At 41.6% G+C, this 21,111-nt stretch overlaps 1 protein-coding gene across 3 annotated transcripts in view; it reads right to left on the bottom strand.

Annotated features, from left to right (window-relative positions):
• The window catches only part of fgf13a (fibroblast growth factor 13a), a 146,961-nt gene extending 130,711 nt beyond the window's left edge, over window positions 1-16,250 (bottom strand). Inside the window, exons 1-2 of one of the 3 annotated variants that reach the window (XM_050042906.1) lie at window positions 16,037-16,250; window positions 12,339-12,501 (exon numbers count right to left, since the gene is read on the bottom strand). In XM_050042906.1, coding sequence (XP_049898863.1) covers window positions 12,339-12,387 — 49 coding nt within the window. In that variant the 5' untranslated portion in view covers window positions 12,388-12,501; window positions 16,037-16,250. Of the gene's footprint in view, window positions 1-12,338; window positions 12,502-12,853; window positions 13,214-16,036 lie in introns of those variants that run through there. The other 2 variants (XM_050042908.1, XM_050042905.1) reach the window with 2 other exon arrangements.
• Window positions 16,251-21,111: the final 4,861 nt, after the last annotated feature.

The raw sequence follows: 21,111 nt of genomic DNA, 5'->3' as shown, positions 1-21,111 counted from the left end.
TGGCTTCACTTAGACCCAAAGGTTGCCGCTTCGTTTGAAAAGGATTGTGATCCTGGTTGAAACACTAAAAACTAGGGCTGCCCCCGACTAAGAATTGTCGAGACATAGTCATCATTTAGGGCCATTAGTCGACTAGTCGCCCGCATGTTTATGATATTAATTTAATAATTAAATTATATATTTTGGGCGGGGCAACACAATGGTTTGAGTTGAAGGTGTGAGAAAGAATAGTATCAGTAACATTGTTAACACTGTGCTACATTACAGAGAAATACAAAACCGTACTAATGAACCTTCATTAATATAGGCCTATATTTTATCTACAAGTGCACGTCACACACTGAGCGAGCCGCCTGTTAATGACGCTGTGGGCTAATGGGCATGTAGCTACTTCCATGTTTCAGATGATACGTCATGTTTGTAGTCGACCAATGAAGATGAGTTTACATATCACCTTGAGTTCGTCCTTCACCTTCTCAGAATGATCCCACACTTTGGATTTCCTGTCCGACATGTTATTAACTAGCCTGTGGAATAACCACAGGTACCAGCCCTGGAAATTAACGTGACTCCTGTCTGACTGCTGAGCGTGGCCTCTTCCTGTGTCTGTCCTTTCAAATTAAATTCCCACATGGTCCAGTCACATAGGTTTTTATCCCTCATAGAGTGTCTGCAGCTAAGCGACCAATGAAATCTTGCCGACTAATGAGCTTTCTGGTCGACTAACGTTTGATCAACTACTGGGGGGCAGCCCTACTAAAAACTATGATCACACTACTACCTCTACACAGTTCTAGCCAACATTTCCACAAAACCTGATTTCTAACACAACATATCAGTGTAATTTACAGGTAGAGCTGCAATAAAAAATTAGGTGTCTATTTTGCAAAGAAAGCAGGAGTCTAGAAGTGCTGATAATGAGTCCAAGCCATTCGGGTTTACACTGAATATATCTGACAACTGAGCCGCTCTGCCTTCGGATAATATCACAGCTTTCCTTTAATGGTTTCTATAATAAATATTATCTGCAACACAAACAAAATGTGAGAATTCAAATGCAGTTTTCAGCCAAAAGCAACACTTTACAGACACAGCGCACCGACACAGTGTCATTAAAATAAATGCAAAGCAATTATATCTTAACCCAAACCTGCTCTGCTCACTCCTCGCTGTCAGTGCGGACATCATTAACTGAAACCGCAGGCTGCTATTCTGTTCTACTGCCTCATATTGCACTCACACACAATGCTAGGGAACAATTTCCAGAGATTTTAAGAAGCACAGTTGGGCGTTTTTTGACATTTGGCATAGAGTGCCATAGGTTACAACAAGCAATGTATGGGGCTTCATAAAGCCATTACCAACCTCTTAAAAAATAGCCTTTACCAGTTCAGCTCAGGACTTCCTGTTTGCTTTCTGTGCTGATGTTTCTCCTCACAGACAGAGAGACCTGCTGAGGTGGAAGACTGATGCAAGCTGATGTGAGGCCCTGTTTGTAACTTGCTTGTGAAATGAGCTGCAGGATTGGGGAAGAGCAAGAAGCGAGTAATCCTGTTAACTATTCTCTGCATGTGTGCAGGGAGGAGATGGTGGTTTGCTTTTCTGGTGTCTTCTTGGTGAATCATCACAACAGAGACTACAGCCTTGCTCAAAGTTTAGAGACTGCCAATCACTAATCTGCATTCTGCTCAGACCAACAGCAATCATTCGCCCTTACCATCACCACTACAGAGGCCTGCTGGCCAGTTAGACGTCGTCTCCCAGGCCTGCTCTGTTCCAGCCTGTAGCTCCTGTTTATTACCGCTGGTCCAGCCTTATCGCCTCCCTTTCTTACCTCGCCTTAATCCCCTTTATAATTTTCACCAACTTTAATTAGTTCATGTCCAGAGCAACTATTAATCCTGAGCATGATTTAAAATGTAGAATCCATCAGGCCATAAAACCTTTGTACACTACATGAGTTTGAGACCTTGACCTTTCATTCACTAGTATTTCACTGGTGACGCTCTGACCGGAAAACGCCCTTCTCTTCGGTCCCACCAGGCTCTGTGCATGTTGTTTTGGATGACTACAGCAACTCGTGGTTTCTACAGTGACCTTGGAATACTGTAATTGCTTTTTTGACCTCTTTGTGCCCTCAAAACATCTAAAAGCTCTCCGCAGTGCCATACATGATCTCTTGTTGTGGTATACAGTATACTGAATAGTGTTACTGTGCATGAAAAGTGTAGTTCAGGTTCCACTTCTATGTTTTTAAATGAAATAAAAAATGTCTGAAGCAACCATGATGCCATTTTCTTGAAGTACTTGCATCTAAAGAGTTACAAGTATAACCACTTGAAGTTTTCAGACCTTCAGTGGTGCACTTATCCTGTCTGGAGATAAACGAAGTAGACATCTTTGGTATTCAGCTCCGGTAGAAATGCATGCGGCACATACTGTACACAATCTGAAAGTGAGCTCAGGGTGGTGTGAAGGCTTACAGATGAATGAGTCACTGCTGCCACATGCTCAGTTGAACAGATGAGCCCTTTCCTTCATCTCAGATGGGCTAAAAGCATTTGATCTGCGGTGAGCCCATTAGCACTCAGAGTTGGATTGTCACACGCCTGGCAAAGGTATTCTGTGGGGACGAATTGATTCAGTTTGCCATTTGTCATCTCCTGTATACAATGAGTTTAAGAAAGGAAACTGGACAATGTGCTCTCTTAAAGAAGTATTTCACTGCTGGGAATGTGGTCTGTTTTATAAAACTGGGCTGTATATGCAACAGAAAGACACAGATGCTTTTGGAATTGGTGCTACACTGCACTGTTGAACAAAAAACATTAACCTCTGTGTGGAAAGATGCTGCAGCTTATTTGGGTTTGGATTTTGTTTTGGTGTTGTCTGTGTTAATACAGTTTAATTATCTGACGATTAGTGTACAGCACTCAATAATGGGTCTCATTCATGAAATGTTAGTAAATCTGTGAGTACATTTGCACATAAAACACTTCGGTACTAAAAACCTACTCCAGATTCATTTGTATGTTCATCTTCCTCATCTCCCATCGTGAAACGACTGTGTTTGCCCCAAGCCTCGGCATTCGTTGTCTCGGTTGTGACATTAAACCACTATTAAAACATCTTAATACAGGCAGTCTAATTTAGGCAAAAACCCACCATTAGTGTTAGCTTAATAACAAGTAAGATAGTCTGGCGTTAAAGAAAAACCGAACCCTAACCCTACACCAAAACTAAATTTGAATGTTTATGTCTTCCATATCGTGTCTCTGATAATTAGATTAAACAAAAATGTTATGCAGTTTGGGGCTGCACTGCGTTGATTTGTAGTTTTCCAGTTTTGTATGAGGTTGATTTAAATAACTCATTCACCCTTTAAAATCTGCTAAATGGCAACTAATTTATCTAATTTTTTTATATTTCTAATCTTTTGTCATATTTAATTTACATGTTTCAAAGGCATTTGGGTATTGTGAACATAACAGAGCACAAAACTAATAAAATTGTAATTTCTAAGCAACATTTATGTACAAAATCTTACTTACACAAGCACTATGAGCAGTCAGAAGCAAGTGTAGATTTTGTTACCACCTACTAAAAGATCGGAGCTACTAACATATTGATGAATGCCAATATACAATGTTCTGCAAACAGTTTACACACAAATTCGTTCTGCTCACATTTCATGAATGAGACCCAATGAATTTCAGAAAGGACTAATAAAAACCTATCTATCTATTTATCTGCCTATCTACACAGCTGTGGCATTAGCTTTTGCTCAAGAGGTAGGAAGCCTACAACTACCCAAATGCACTGCATCCAAAAGACCAATAAATGCTCTTCCTGGTGGGTGATGTAATGCAAGCCTGGCTGTTTTTTACGCACGGAACAACATGGCGACAGCTGTTAACAAATGATCTCAAATTTCAGCTAAACAGAAAGCTTAAAAAATGTTTTTGAAAACATTTGAAGTGAGAAATAGGCAACGCAGTAACAGACTCTTGGTTCATATTTATCAACACTGCTTAGTTTTACAATTTGATCTCAGCATTTTCAACCTCTGATTTTACAATACAGGAAACAATATGGCGCCCATTCTTGTTCACAAACTCTCAAATCACAGACAAACAGTACACTAAATTATGTTTTTGAAGACATATCAGGTGATGAATAGGCAATACAGTCTTAAAAGTAAAAGGGGCGGGTCTCTCTCAATCCACTGTCATATAAATTGTGTCTGTGGTGGTGGGCATACAAAAATGCAGAAGTACAATCTGTAGTTCAAGCAATAGCACGATGGTCAGTTGAAATCCAGTGGATGATGTGTTTTTCTCATCCAGCATATTTGAGTAGGGAGATGAGCAGGGAGATCTGGGCGCTGCTAAGATTTTGGGAAGTTTACCACAGCTCATATACACATACTACCCACATAGTTATGATACAAAGCTGGTTGAAACTCAGCAAAGTATCCCTTAAGAGCATCTGGGGAAAGCAGACCAGATAAAGACACACTTAAGGGCCATTTTTTTGCTGATGTCATCTTTGTCCAATTTAGCAGATAATCCACTGGATAAACTGTCATGTCCTCTTTGTCCCTGCACCAGATGACGACAGCTAACCTCAACTTGGCTTTTAGGTATTAACATACATAGGAACGGGTTGGTAGATCCCATATAGCTGATGTCAGTGTAAAGCCTTATGTGACATAGTTTTGAATATACAGTGAAATATACTCAGGAATATTTCAGTGTTCTGGCCCTGCGGAGAGGCATCATTTATTGTTATCAGGGCAGTTTGACACGCATAACCACAATTAAGGGGGATTATCTTTAGATGGGATTAACGACTGTAGCATGGAGTGCATTTCTGAAAGTAAAGTAGCAGTAATCCAAAATCCACAGGTAGTAGTTTGATGCCACACCTATTTGTCAGAGATCCGATCTGCACCGTTAAATAAAGAATTCAAGTGTAGAAGTTACATTATCATCATGAGCAACGTTCAGGAACAGTGGGCCACAGAAAAATCTGCAGCAGGCCTATAGAGAGAAGTCTGTGCCAAGTCAGTGTTTGGCTGCAATAAACTCCACTTCAGCAATAAAATCTATGAAACCTATTGTTGAAAGAAAACATTTTTGCATAAAGTAATTTTAAAAAATATGTTTGTGTATCAGCTTTTTATATCGTGAGGGTTTTTTTTGGCACTGACATTAATATCCCTCACAGTTACAGTGTCGCTAATACACACTTGAAATTGTGTGAACTGTGTCTGTGTATTCCCGTGTTTGCGAAAGAGCAACGAGATTCAGCGGAGAGCCAGATGTTTTAACATTCATGGCCACTTTGTTAAAAATAAGGATTAAAACCCTTCAGTCCCTCTGAGTGGTGATATTTAGAAAGGAAGCCAGATTACGTGAGCAATTTAATATCTACCAAGAGGAGTATAACCACACGAAGAAATGAGTTAAAAAAAAAAAGATGACTGAGAACAACAGTGAGGACAAGAAAAGGCTATGCAGGGAACCAGTGACACTGCTGACATGTTGTTACTGGTTCTGTGGCCTGGGAAATTAAAACCAGAGGCAGGCATGTCCCAGTAGGCACCGAGGGGACAGCTCACACAGACGTTCACCTCAGAAGACATGCAGCTCTGTGGATTACGAGCAGCAAGCTGACTAATGCACCACAACAGTCAGGTATTTAGAGATTTTAAGGGCAGAACACTTCTGGCAGTGATGACGTAGCTAAATCACAGCGTGATTCCATTTCAAAGTCAAGAGAAATAAATGTGTTTTCCCCCGGACTTGTTGGCAGATATATTTCACCACTGACTGATCAATAACTGGCCACTTCAAACTTTGGCACAGCCAACTCCAGTGATGTGGTCGGCATACTTAGAAGAACAAAACTTTCTTCTCAAAGAAACAAATTGTACAAAATCCCAGACCGAGAACCAGAAGCCAGTGCACCAGGGCGCCCCGTGTCACTCAGAAACCCAAACTGACAGAGGAATTGAAGAGAGGGGGCTCTCAACATTCCCAAACAGCGATCAGCGTGCAAGTCAGCAATGGAGAGTGGCAGATCTCTGATGCGAGGCGAACCAGTTTCCTCCGGGCAGTGTGGCCGGATCTCCGTCAGTACCAGGAAAGTATCTGACAGGCAACAACTCCACCACCCTGACACCACGAATACTTCCACAAGAACATGCCCTCACAAACCCCAGTGTTTACATGTGACAGACTGTTGTGGCTGTGTTGGATATATTGTTGTGAATATAGAAATTATTGTACTGTAACTGAGTCTTTAACTTTTGATTTATTTGAACTTTTTGAAGTATTTTTTGTAGTGCACGTTTTTACTTACTTGTTACTGATTCAAGTGTGCACCAAAAGAGAGAAAAAACCCCCACTTTTTAAAAGAACTCTCTACAACTTCTGAGCTTGGATTGTCTGCACACGGCTCTCAACATGGAGCTGACTTAGCCGGTGACTAGCAGCTAACGTTACTGACAGCACGAACAGTGCTAACAACAGCAACAGTGCTTACAGAGCTATATGTGGGGGGAATCGGTGGGTGGGCACTATGCTTCCATAAAAACGCCATTATTGGTGGTATATGTGTGTAACCACGATATGAGCTAGCATATTAGCTAGCCAGTGGGATATACACAGGCACTTAAATGCACTAAACATCAAAGAACTAGTAGCGAGAAAGGCGGATTGTTGCGCCGCCTAACTCCACTTGTGTCACTGCCAAAAGGTTAAACTTGAACACACCACAGACTACAGCCAACAGCCAACTAGCATGTACGTTCTGTGCTCTTCATACCAGCAGGCAGCGGTGCTCTGTATTTGTGATTAAAAAACAGAGATTGGATACAAACACAACGGGTTCAAGATGCTAGTTACCAGTTAACAGTCTCTGCACCCAGTGTTAACAGAGCAAAAGATACTTACTGTGTACCAGCGAACAGTAACACAAACAATCATGAATCATTTCTGCTAAAGAGCTCAATGGCTAAAAAGAATTTATCTTACCTAATATAACAAGTTTGTTTTGATCTTCCACATCTTGAATTTACTTCCTTTGCTTTTCTTACTTCCGTTTGTCTTCTCATGCACTGAGCTGAACTGCCAATCAAAGGAATTTCACTTTCTGATGGGCTACGTCAGGTCTAATACCAATTCAACATGCTGAATGAGCTCAAAAAAAGCAGACAAGGGCCAACTAGTGCTAATGATGCTGGACACACTGCAAAAAAACTAGGATGACAGACACTCACTGACAGCCAAAAAAAGTGACCAACAGCCAACCGTTGGTTTGGCGTGTCAGGGTCAGGGGCGTAAATATCGACAGTTGCACTGGGGCCCATGGGGTGGTCACTGTATCTGTTCTCTCTAGAGCAAAGAACAGGCCCTTGCCAGTAATTCAACATGCCACCTCAGAAGTACGCCTGTGTTCAAAGGAGAACACACACTAAAAGACAAGTGCTGTCATCTGCTATAAGTGCCCTTGAGACGGCACACCCATCTCTGTCAATGTTTCTTTTTTCTTTTGTATAAAAAGTCAGTAGAAATCTATAACAAAATTATACGTTAATTTTACATAAACTATAAATTATTTATTTAACAAATCAATTTAATGAATAATTTCTCATTTTATTTGGTAGTTTTGTAATATACAGATTTGCAGTGATGATGGTAGTATGTGTGTTGATGCTGTCCAACGTCAAGTCTGTATTTGATCATATGACCATACTATAAAATATATGAAGGCTGTTTTGACACAAAATCTGGCACAGGGTCCGTCATAATAGTGTGTACTGTACGCCACTGGTCAGGGCCCAAACATGCATGTGTGACAAGCTGTAGTCCAAAAAGTTCACTCTTTAGATTGTACAGTCACTAAGAAGGATATAAATGAGAGAGGCCTAAACTGAATTTTGTAATAATATGTTGGAGGAAAATATAATTTTAAGCTGACCCTGTCAAATCATGGGAAATCCTCTGAGCTTGCTGGGTTCAAGATTTATTTGGAATCATTTTTCCAAACCCTGGGATTAGAATTTGAGGACCCCCCACATGAAAATCTCCTGCACTACCAGTTGAGCTCACACACATTAATGTGCCTGCACAAGATACTGTGGTGTGTGTGGCTGTAACCTGTCAATGTATGCAGTGTGGGATGTATACTGCTGGTCACGGCTAAAATCAGACTTGGTACTTTGACTCTGCAAACAGTTTCAATGTATTTTAATATTATATATCTTTTCAGTAACTTAACTTCGGCTTAATAATTCCGGCAGAGAGGTGCGTGTTCTCTTTCCACCACTGCAAACATCTGTCAAACATCAGTAAGAGATGACAAGCAGACAGCACAGATATTGACTACATATGAAATGATGTCATAATTAAAACTGGGCAAATTCTCCCTTAACCACATGCTACTCAGCGGGTTTCTCTGAAATCCGGCTATTAGACTGAAAGATTTTAACGACACTGTTGACAGTGTGCGGTTGTGCCGATGAGATTAGAGCAGGTGTCAGTGCTGTGGAGGAGTGAGCTGCCTGCATTGTGATTAATGAAGCAGCTCGAAACTCCTCTCTGGGCATCTATTGATTCAGTTCTGTGGCCGGCCTCGCGCTGAATTAATCTGCCTGCAAATATGCAAGACTTATGCCTTCTGCTCGGCTCGGACCTGCAATTTGAGGCAGACATGAATCCACTGGCTGACACTCAACACCCAAGAGTGGAGTCTATCAATGTGCTCTGTGATGAAGTGTGAGGAGAGTGACACAAGTGCAGTTAAAGTTCTTTTCGCTCACATGAACGCGCCATCGAAAAAAGATCTGCGAAAAAGTTATCATAAAACTGTACTGAACATTTAAACGTGATAATGACTGTTAGATGAGGTTGTATTAATGTCAAGAGGCGAGACAGCTGGGGTGGAAACGTCTGCATAATCGATGCACAATGCATCAGTGCAGCTCTGTTAATGGGTATAAACAAGAGTTCATCTGAGTGTTCGGGCTCTGTTGTAAAGCTGAGAGAGTGTGTACGTCATGCTTTGACACATCACTTTTCTACACAGCTTAGCTTCACAAGGACAGGGGGAAACTAACACAATGTGATTCACTGGTGTTGATATTGGAGCTCCGCCGCACACCACCTCCCTCTAACCCCGACCGTGTCTCTCTCTGTGTCTCCGCGTACTTCCTGTTTTCACATGGACTGTTAACAACGAACTGTGGCCTTTCTGACTGAGCCACAGAGAAGACAACTTAAAAAACTTAACTGAAGTGGCCTCAGCTGCAGTTTTAGGGCAACTCGGTGTTTTTACTGGGACCACCGTAGAAAAAACATATTAATTACCTCCACCAGCAGAGCAGGAGCAGGAGCAGGATTACAGGAAAAACTACTGGCCCTATTTTTGTGAAACCTGTTGGAGGGGTGTAGCAGGGGCCAAGGAGGAATCCACACAAATTATTTTCCACTTTCATTACCGTTGCATGATAGGGCTTTGGCCTTGGCGGAGGTCTGCGCTCTCTGTGTGCCCTTCTAGTTCAATATAATTTTATTTGGAGGGAAGTGACTCCTGAGAGTTTTCTCTCCATCTCTCTGATTTGTGTTGGGCCTGTCTCTATCAATTTTTTATAACAAACAATAAATTCTTCTGTCAGGGGACTTTGTGGGTTCTATAAACCTGTCAATTCCCCACATCTTCTGCAGTTATGGATTATATTGAATCAGTAATCAGCTCTAGATGGGTGTTGGGTGTTTGTTCAGAGCGCTTAATATGAGGTAAGTGAAACTGGAAGCCTCATAAACAAGCAGACGCAAAGCTAATATAATAATGATTACATACATTCATATGTAATTTTAGCAGCCTGGTTAATTAGCAGAGAAAGCTGAGTCGCTCTGGATCCAGACTCCAAACTGATGAGGGGAAGGCATGAGAGGAAATGGGGGTATCACTTCTGTTCTGAATAAGCAGGGCAGTCAGAAGCTTCTGCAGGCCAACAGCTTGCAGGGGAAAAAAAGGCTCCGGAGATGGCAGGTGGTTCCAGCTTTAATGGACTGTTTCCCTAAAATAATTTGTGGGACAGGTGGTTGCCAACGTTGGCAGGGTCAGTACTGATTTCCCCCTCGTGCAATTCCCTGCTCTTGTGCCATTCAAGTCTCTAATGGAGGGCAGCTGGCACCAAGTGACCCTCTCAGTGATGCAGATAATGAACTGCAGTTTTGTTTCCCCCCCTTTTGGAAGGCAGCGGAGTCACACCGGCTTTTAGCTTCCTGCTGCGCATCTATAAAACGAGAGCACGCTTTGTTGAGCGTTCTTGGTTAAGGTGAAAGATGTTTTTTGTCTCATCTGAGAGTTTTTGGAGATGGAGCTGCCCTAGGGCTTAAATGAGTCAGCCATTCACACATGCCATTGATTTCCAGTGGGAGATGAGAGGGAAAGTTGCTGTAGAGGTTAATCTTGAAATCAATTATTTTTGAGCATATTTTGCCCACTGCGCTGTCAACACGACATGCCAGGCTATCTCTGTTCTGTAACTGGGGTTGTGTTTTAGCTTTATAAGTTAGATTTGCTACAATATTATCAGGCACTACGAACAAAAACATATGTATCACAAGGAAAGAGAAGGGATGCTCTGGACCAGATTTAGCTGTTAGCTCTGCAGACCTGGGGCTGATAAGTGAAAAAATGATTTTCAAATTGATCCAGACAGATGAGACTAAATAATGGCTGTCAACTAGGGCTTTAAAAACATCCAATACCAATACCAGTACCCTTAAAGTGATACAGATACCAATAGAGTACTGAATTTGAAATAATCCTTCCACATTTTATGCATCTGTTTTTATCAGACGCCACAGATTTGTGATATAGCCATACTTTAGAAATGTTTTGATGGCACAACTTTGTCAGCTCTGCATCACCACACTACAGGCTGTATGGGTTGTAGCTGCTGCAGTAGTGGGCCAATCACATGTCGCATTAAATCAAAGAATGCTTGCAGTGATTGGCTGCGAGCAAAACCATACAGTACAAAAAAAAGATCAGATAATATTCTTATTATCACAATAGTTCATTAATAGTTAGTGTCTACGCTGCTGGTAATTGTGGAGGATAAGAACTCACATGGACTGTAAATGAATGCAAAGAACAGCTGGAGGAAAGTCTGCACACAGGCTGTTAAGTGTAGGTCACTGTGGTGCCACCATCACTGTATATGCCATTTATAGTAGCATCACGTCATCACTTGTAGCAGTGCTGCCAAAATAAGCCAATTAGCTTTATTGATTTGTTGTGAGCACCTTAAACAGAGAGGGAACCTGACAACAAGGGGATCCAATTCAATTGCAATACAGTAAATAAACAGGAGGGCTGCAGCGGGCAGGCTGCCACAGTGTAGTGGAGCTTGTTATTATATTACACTCAGGGAAATTACTCAATGACCACAGAGATGTCCTCAGGTTATGGAGAGTCCAGGAAATGATACAAAGGAGTTAATTTTATGATTGACGCACTGAAGCTGCGTTATTGATAAGAACCACATGATCCATTGATTGATTTGTGTAGTTGTTTCATAGAAAGAAAAAAGAGGCAAAGGTGCAGTGGTGTGTGTGCCGGTGCGTAAAGTGTCGTGCACATCCCCGTGTGTGGATGGAGCGGGTGATTAGTCCCGCCAGGTTTCTCTGGCAACCCTGTCTCCGCTCCGTGTCCATGGCAATGGACAGGCAGTTTACTTCCTTTCTTTCCTGAGAGGTGAAGGAGATGGGGGTTTTTTGTACGCCATAAGTCATACGCTCAGGCTACGACACCGAGAAGGCTCCGCGCGTCATGGTAGTACAGATGTGATGCGGAGAGAGAAACACAAAGGGACATTTCAACAGGATGCCAGTGACACGATGGGATACCACTGCCATCATTTCAACCTTTAATGCTTACTCTGAATGTAAACACCGCGCGTGTTCTCCATCTGCAGCCTGACGCTCTGCAACACATTGCTTCATGGCTCTGCCTAATTGTTTTTAACGATCACCAAGTCGATGCAAGTAAAGCGTGTGATCTGAAACCGACACATCGTGCAGCATGTAGGCCTACAGTAGCGACTGCTTAGATCTCAAACAGCAGCAACATCCACATGCACCGTGCTGGGAATGATGGCTCCACCATCCACTGGCTGCTATTGTTTCCGGTCTAACCTCAGGGGGTGATTGGAGCAGCACCATGTAAGGAGTGGGGGGGATGAATGGGTGCGTGGTCGCGATATTAAACCTGTGATTGAGGGTTAAAGCAGTCTGTGCAAGGCAAGGCTCGCCTCTTACCCTTGGAAGCATCCTTGTCTTCTTTAGGCTTCGCCACTTTGCCGCTCATAGATCCCAGTTTGGATGTGTAATTCCCGATTTAGACAAGAATCGAAATCCCTTTAATTGCTGACTGTCCTCAATGAAATCCTTACCACAGGTTCCAGGTGCTGAGATAAGGGTTCTGTGGAGAGAGAGAGAGAGAGAGAGAGGAGGGATGTTCATCAGAGATGGAGCACAAACAGCAGCGGTTGGTGTCTAAAGCAAGGGGCCACGTAGCGAGACAATGGACCGTGGGAGCTGCTCGAGGAGCGAGCTTTATCAATTGGACATCAGTGGGAACATCCAAGTGTTGATGCTGTCTACACACACTCACACGCGACACGACAAAGAGCCCATATGGTTTCAATAAACACCAACAACCATCCTGCTGTGTGTGTGTGTGTGTGTGTGTGTGTGTGTGTGTGTGTGTGTGTGTGTGTGTGTGTCTGCACATCCTTCATTCTCCAGTGTCTTAAAACCACGCGTTGACCTACCTTATCTCCTCCACGTTTTCTGCTACATCAATGCACATTGATGAAAGGAAATGCTCCCACCATGAATTCCGTTATGTTGCATACAAAAATCACGACCTGCTCTGCTGTGACAAAGGAGAGGAGCAAACAGCTGAGAAATGGAGCGCAGGTTGTTTTTTTTCCAGAGGTTTTCAATCAGCGGTGGAAAGGAAAAAGAAAAATAGAGGTCAAAGACTGAAGCGTCCTTATGTGCAAACAAAGCCCAGGGGGAGAAATGCCATCCGGTGTAGCATGAGCGACCAGGTTGTCTTGTGTGAGGCTTTTCCTCCTGACGGACTGTGCTCCTCTAAACGCTCGGCAGGCAGGATCAACAGGATACACAACGTGAGAGCGCTCCCCCCGTCACAGCGCCAATTCACACCGTGGACATTTGCTGTTTGCTGTTTTTTATTTTTTATTTTATTTTTTTTACTTCAGCTGCACCGCTGAGATGAAAACGAACCCCGTCCGTCAAGATGCATTCAGTGTGTGAGCTGTGTTTGTGCGATGTGGTGGAGAATTAAAGCGGGATGTTGCGCTGCATGGTGCACACCATCTTGCTGTTGCTCTCAATCAGTTGCCTTTGCAGAGCAATGCGTCATCCCATTCACATACAGCTTGCGCATTTAGCCTGGGATCTGAGGTGCTTTCTGTGACTTTAGAACATGCGTGAGATGTTTGCAACAGATGTTTGGCTCACTGGAGGATAAAAGTATGAATAGAAATCACAAGCTAATTAATGTTGTGCGTTGTAATTTAGATGTACTGTATTTAAACAGGAAAACTTAATGAAATTGCATTAAAAACAAAATATTTCCGTAGAATATAGGCTATAGGGAATCGTTGGCTACTTGAAGAAGCTGACTGTGAGGAAACTAAACTCAGTCCAGCTATGTCCAACTATTTTCTCAGCCTATATGATCAGATTGTGAGACACAGATATGCAAAAGGCCCCCCAAGAAACACAGACTTTGTGGTGGTTTTGCCTTGTTTTTGTTGTTGTTTTGTGTCTCTTTGTAGTTTTTAGGCATCTTTTTGTGATTCGGTGTCTTTTTCAGGTCATTTTTGTCTTTTAATGATTGTGTTGCCACTCTTCCTGGTCTGCACCTGTCTCATCCAGTTACATTTGGGCACAAAACTAAGGCACAAAAAGCACAAAGCAAAGAACCTTGGTGTTTGCTCTGACTGTGACCTGTGCTTTGAACCCCAAGTGAGAAACATTACCCAAAAATGCATTTTTCCATCTTAGAAACAGTGCCCGTGTGCAACCTCTTTTATCTAAAGAAGACACCAAAAAACGTGTCCATGCTTCTATCTCCAGCAGACTTGACTACTGTAATGCCGTGTTCTTAGACCTCTTGAAGAAATCTTCAAACTTTGGATGATCCAAAATGCAGCAGCACGTGTACTCACCAAGACTAAACATCGAGAACACTTTACTCAGGTTTTGAAGGCTCTTCCCTGTTCATTTTAGAATTTAGACAGCTTCAAATGAAATCTAAAAAAACCCAATGTTTTTAGACTTGTATTTTTGTAGCTTTATTTAATTAATTGGTATCAATCCTAATTCATATTTCTTATGTGTGTGTGTGTGTCTGTGTGATTGAATCTTATTTACTCTATCTTATCCTGTCTTTTATGTTTATGTTCTCATTTTATTATGTAAAGCACTTTGAGTTGCACTTGCTGTATGAACTGTAGGGCCCCTTACAATTTGGGCCCCTGGGCGTGTGCCCTGTAGGCCCGTTCAGTAATCCATCCATGAGCCTATAATACGAGTGTATATGCGTCACCATGGGTCTTGCAGGTTAAGCAGATACTGGATGGCTGTGATTTGCCTCACCTCTGGCTCACATAAAATTGCACTAACACTAATTGTGAAACTAACTGAGGCTGAAAGATCAGGTCATGCAAAAGTGGTAAACAGAGCTCAGAAGTATCATGTAGAATTTAAACAAGAGCTCAAACTGGAAAAGAAAAGGCAGGATATTTGTAGTATTTGAGTGAACAGCACCAGATTTCCTGAAGTCACTGGAGGATATAAACGGCTGGATAGAAGCCAGAGGATCTGCCACCTCTGTAATGACAGTCTTTCGGGGAATCAGTGCCAAATTTGATCCAATTTGAACTGCCCATCTATGTTTAAATTCATTTGTTATTACAATCAGATAAGCCAGAACATATAAAGTGGGTGCCCTCTTTAAGAATGTCTTTCTTATGTTCAAACATAAGCCAATGCATGTGCCATTGTTTGGTTATTACTGTATGTTATGTTCCTGCTTCATACCATGTCATCATGGTTTTGAGTCACATAAAACAAATGAACTGAAAATAATCTCCACCGGCCCAGCCATTAACCATCTAGTGTCGCCCAGTAAGTTTATAAAGCATTTGTTGCATATAGACTAACACTAGTGTTGTGTAAAACAAGGTCACTGCAACTACATTAAATACATAATGTGACAGTAACAGCTTGGGTGCATCAGTTGTACCATTTCCCCCAAATCTCTACTGCACACTTGTGCACTCTGAAAAGTTTTCTCCTGATGGTGCGGGTCAGCAGAGTTTAGACTGCCGCAGCCACCGTAACAAAAGTGTCAGTGACAGTTGCATAATTTAGCTTGTTCAACAAATTTTCATGATACCACAGCACAGGCAGCGGAGACTTCTACTTGTGCCTGTTCCAAAAAGTTGACACCTATTTAAGACCAATAAGAAAATGCAAGCCAAGTAGTTTCTCCTTGCAGTTTACTTTGTTAAGAAAGAATTCAGGACAATTCCAACTTAACTTTAAGAGAGGTTTAACCAGGTGTGAAATGGAAAGAAGCACGTCAGAGCAACAATCTATAATCTTGCTTTGTCATCAGCCCAGTTATTAAAGTGTAGGTTCACCCAACTTGCAAAAATCACATTTTCTTATGCACCTATCTGAGCATGCAAAAAGTTTTGGATTTATCTGCCCAGGTTTTGCGATATCTGTCCTCAAATATTAGTGTTGTTTCCCCAGTACAGTGGAGGCACATTTAATTTCATTTGTGAGCTTTGACAGTCAGCAGAAATACATTTTGCTTCCAGGAACAAAGTGCTGTTTGCCAGCTACCTCCCACCAAAGTCTACAGCATGCTGGTATCATTTATTTTATCTTAAAGCCCGTGGGGTCCTTACCTTTAAAACCTGTAAAGATGAATCCTAAAAGTTAAACCTCATCCTTGGACTCGCATTAAACCATCCACTTCCAGATGGCCCCTTAATCCACTTTTAAGGTCAATATAGTAATTATAATTCTGCGTATTAATTTTATCAGCTGTCATTCAGAAGTCCCAGTCCGATCCCTGTTAAGTTTCTGCAGGTTTTCTGTCACATCTCTCGGCCCCGCAGGTCCGTTTGCACTCAGTGACAGCAGAGGAAAAAGACCTGCGGGTTGAGGGTTACAAGGTCTATATAGTTGCTATTTTTAGAAGAAACAGGACTCCTTCCAAACTTCCTTTGCATGCTCAAATCATCCTGAGACGTGTAAGGCACACTGTGGCCTGTTTGGCCAGTTTACACTAATGGCTCTGCCTCACGTGGTTAAATCACTAAAAAGTTCAGTTATGATATTTCTGTTTTTAATAGTCATTACGACACATTGAACTCAGATTAAGGTAACTGTAAAACAACCAGGCCTCTGGTTTACTTCATCTTTTTTATTGTTGCATTATGTCTGTTTCTGTCACAGTATATGGCATTTTACAGCATATACACATTCATTTTATTGTGCATCCCTTGCTGAGTGTCTGTGCATCATCTGTGTTGCTTTATATAGCATTAGCAGATGGCTGTCTTCAATCTCTGGGTGCACACTCGGTGAGTTGTTCACCTGCTCTTTGCATTTTTATATATGACTCTTGACTGTTACAATTTACAACTATTCCTGATAGATTCTCAACATCTCTCAGTGGTTATTGCAATACTTCTGTGATGGAGACAGCTGAGTCATTGTCTGTGTGCTTCTTTACTGTTATTAAATCACAATTTAAAGACCCAAAAAAATCCTCCTACTACTTTCAGTCAGCTCCATTTAAAGGGCTCAGCTCATTTATATTTTTGATCAAATGTATTGATTCGTACTGTTTTCTTAAATCATGAGATCTGACAGCTCATTAGCATTCACTGGCAGTGAGCAGGTGCATGGTTACTATTTATGATAGCAGCTATCATAGAAATAGAGTGAGAGTAGATCAGACATTCTCAATTAGATCAACATATCAGGATGGTCAGAGGAGCTGATGTTTTTATGTGTACTGTCGCCATTGCAACTGTTGTAGTGGGCCGATTTCTTCTTTTTGTAAATACATTTTAACAATGTATATTTCTTAGCAGGTATCAAACTAAACAAAGCATACATATGACGAGGAACAAAGCATGAAGTCCAATCACAGTCCTCCCCATTCCCACTAACCCAGAATAACAGCCGGAATATGGTCAATAGGACGGTCCTCCATCTTCTGGATCGTACAGAAATGGCAGATGAGTTGACAGTCAGGTTTGTGGGCTAACCTCTTTATATTATAAAGTTTAACTTCTATGTAAACAAACTCTGCCAAGATGCAAAGGCGCTGAGCTGAGGTCTTGCTACGCAGTCTCATTCCGAAGCCATCGAATACTGGCACTTGGGCAATGACTTCCACGTCAGACACAGATGAAAAAAGCTGTCTTTTCACGTCAGCATGATACATGACTGGGTGCCGTTAGTGTGTGACAACACCTGATGGTGTCAGGGGGAAACACAGCCGGACAACAACTAAGTTAAGAGGGCTAAAACTCTGAGTAGTCCAAGGTGGGAGAGGTGGTAAATGGGTCCAGCAATCACTGACGTTCATCCCAGAGAACAATATTCGCTTCACATATGAATATAAAGTCAAACCCTGTTATTTTTTTCTAAACCTAACCACATGCTCTGTTGTTGAAGGAAAAAAAAGTCAATTCGCTGTCCCGACATAATACCTTTATTTTGAAATAGACTGTATGCAAACTGTACATTTCCTGCAAAAATGAAAGCATATTTTGAAAAGATACAATTCATGTAACAGGCTGAAGTTGATATGACATTCCTGGACAACAACAACAGACACACCCAGGCTGCCTTGCACATCATATGTAGACATGGAAAGTACACAACCAAGAGGCGATATGTGACAAGGTCAAAGTGATAATGTGTCTGGCTTTGCAGTAACGACCATATGAGCAGTGGAGTCGTACATTTTCAAATAAGCAATCTCTTACTTTTGAAATATAATCATAACTGTATTTCCCTGTTTCTTTTGTTGTCATAAATGTCACGTTTGTTGAAACATGTAAACTGAAACAGTAGCTGACTCAGATGAACAAGCGAGAGCAGCTGAGTGTGACCGCAGGGATAATCATCCTGCAGATCAGCATACACTCACATCTACTGTAACTCTCTGAATCTAGAGCTGGTGATTGTTGGATCAGCGGACTAACTAACTAGATGACTAACAAGACTAACTAAGACGGTTTTGGCGAGTTTCATTTAGTTTCTATTTAGCTTAAATGAAGTGTTTACATAATAGTTAATGTTAGTTTGGTGTTAGTTTCCCGCTATCTGGGGCCAGGTCACAGGGGCAGCAGGCCAAGCAAACATCCCTCTCCCCAGCAACGCTTTCCAGCTCCTCCTGGTGGAACCCGATGGGTTTCCAGGCCAGATGAGATATGTAATACCTCCAGTGTTTTCTGGGTCAATCCCAAGGTCTCCTACCAGTGGGACATGCCTGAAACACCTCTAATGGGAGCCCATAACATCTAACAACAATCGCCATTTTCTTTTGTACTAGTCAAATGACAATGGCAGGCGCCTCAGTGTCTTTTCTATTCATTCTGTTTCTATGCATCTATCTTAGCACCAGCCCAGAATCAAGAGGACTGTGAATCGATAGGAGCTGGCCATCCGGTAACTGAGGGGTCAAGGAAGTGACACTGAGGGGGGGAGGGGACGATCATGAGGGGGGTGTCTTCATAAGAGATGCAATCATTCACTTAGCCTGCAAATCAAAAACACACATTCAATAATCAATGTTCCTCTTCTCAGGAAAAGAAAGTGTTAAATTACATGAAAATATCTTCTTTTCATCATTATATGTAGGATAACTTGTTGTTTAGTGGTCTCAGACAGGGTGTTTTTATATTATAGTAAGTGAAACCCTGACAAAACACAATTATCACAATTTTAAATGACTTATCCTAAAGTTAATCATCACATTTATAAATATATAAACCAAAAGAGAGTTCATGAACAGGCAGTAAAGGAGGGGGAGGCTGTGTGGTGTGGTCAGGAGATATATTACATTATGTATACATACTTGGAAATGTAAATAATGCCTTAGTGTTCCTACTGAGACTGTGAGACTGTGAGTTATGTCACCATAATACTTCTTACCTCACCTAATGGGTGTGAGTGTGGACATGAGCCAGAGCTCTGCCTCAGCAGCAGGGCATGTGCACGTATGTCGGGAATGAGGTATAAAGAGCGAGGGTTAGAGAGAGTGTACGTAAATGTCAGTGGGTTGTGTTCCAACTGTGTCCATGGCCTGTCGCCCCCTTTGACCTTTCCAGCAGGGCATCGCCGTACAGTGCTACATTCACCCCCAGCCCGTTTAAAGCAAAGCCCTGCAGCCCAGTTGGTACAGCACAAACAAACTCCTGACTCACACTCTGTCACCTCTGATGTCACATCACAGGCTGCGTCCACTCATGCCACAAAATAACCCTGAATCACTCGTGTTTGTCTGCTGATTGTTGGATTTCTGCTGGAAAACGCGGCGTCACCTCATGAAACATTTATTAGAACGTTCTTGTGAGAGGCATGTTACTGTAAGTAATGTTTCTACAGCATCTACTCTGGCTTACATGTTCATTCAAGATCACACTATTTCTACTGAACAAACCTTTTAAAACATGAAGATTAATATAGACGTTCACTGAAATGCATTCTAAAAGACACGTCAGTTATTATTGAAGCATGCACAACCTTTAATGTGCAAGTTTCCCTGTTAACCTTGTTAAAAATTCATTTTAATTTGTTTTTTGGACCACTGATTGGTAATTTTCATAATTATTAAAAATAAATGTTAAGATCTCAGCATTTATAAAAACTTACACACACTACCCATTACGGTTGGGAATCTCTCTGTGATAGACGATTCGATACGTATCTAGATACACGGGTTACGATACGATTCAAAAACGATATATTTTTAAAACAGAACGATTTGATACAGTGTAGGAACGATACGATTCGATACGATTTGATACGATTCTATGGTTAACATTTGTTGATGTAGACATTAATCATATATTATAAAATGAAGAAGCCAATTCTATAAAAGTGACGTTCTTACAGTATTTTCAAATTTGTAAAAGACCACATCCCCAAGCATTGTTGCTGTATGGCACCGGCAAAAATAAAATAAAAAGACAAACAACAACAAAATCACACACTGTCTGTGTTTTTGTATGTATCTTATATGGACTTGAGTCTGGAATAAAGTTTATCATAACGCTGTAGAATATAAACATAAAGCAGAATAAAATAATAACATGCAATGTAGGGGCAGAATCTGACATCTCCTGTTATTAGTTGATATCATGGACTGTGATGACTAGCAGCTTATCACTGACAGCATGTCAGACTATTTCTCTGTGTTTGCTACACTCTGTGTTTGTCATTTATAAAAAGATAAATCACTTTTCTATAATACATCAATGATATTTCAGTGGAATAAATGACTTATTGACTTATTCATACTTCAAAAACAGCATCAATAAGTGATGAACATAGGGGGGATCAAAATAAAATAAATAAATAAAATAAAAATCAACCAGCCACCCTCCTCCTCTGACAAGTAAAGAACAGTCCCTAAAGTGCGGTGAGGTTTGTGGAAATGTGAACGGCTTGTTTCTCCTCTGACACGTCACATACCTGTGTGCTGGTGCTGCCACAGCTCGGCTGTTCAGGTATTTTTGGGCAGTCATGACACCGACAAAGACTTCTTGGACCTGGAGCTGGGCTTCTCGGTCGCCGCCGTGGAGCACTATGGCCTCCGTATTTGACAGGAATATGTATTTCTGTCTGTGTCTGTGACCCCCCGTTCAACCCACAACCGGCAGGATTCGCCTTTAGTTTCTGCTGCGGCTTGGCTGCTCCCTGGTTTATCCAACCAGCATTAGCTTCTGTTCCTCAG

Source organism: Epinephelus moara, chromosome 4, assembly GCF_006386435.1.
Source record: "Epinephelus moara isolate mb chromosome 4, YSFRI_EMoa_1.0, whole genome shotgun sequence".
In the NCBI taxonomy this organism is placed as follows: domain Eukaryota; kingdom Metazoa; phylum Chordata; class Actinopteri; order Perciformes; family Serranidae; genus Epinephelus; species Epinephelus moara.
Note: the sequence above shows the minus strand (reverse complement) of the source record. Positions and strands in the feature narration are given on the sequence as shown.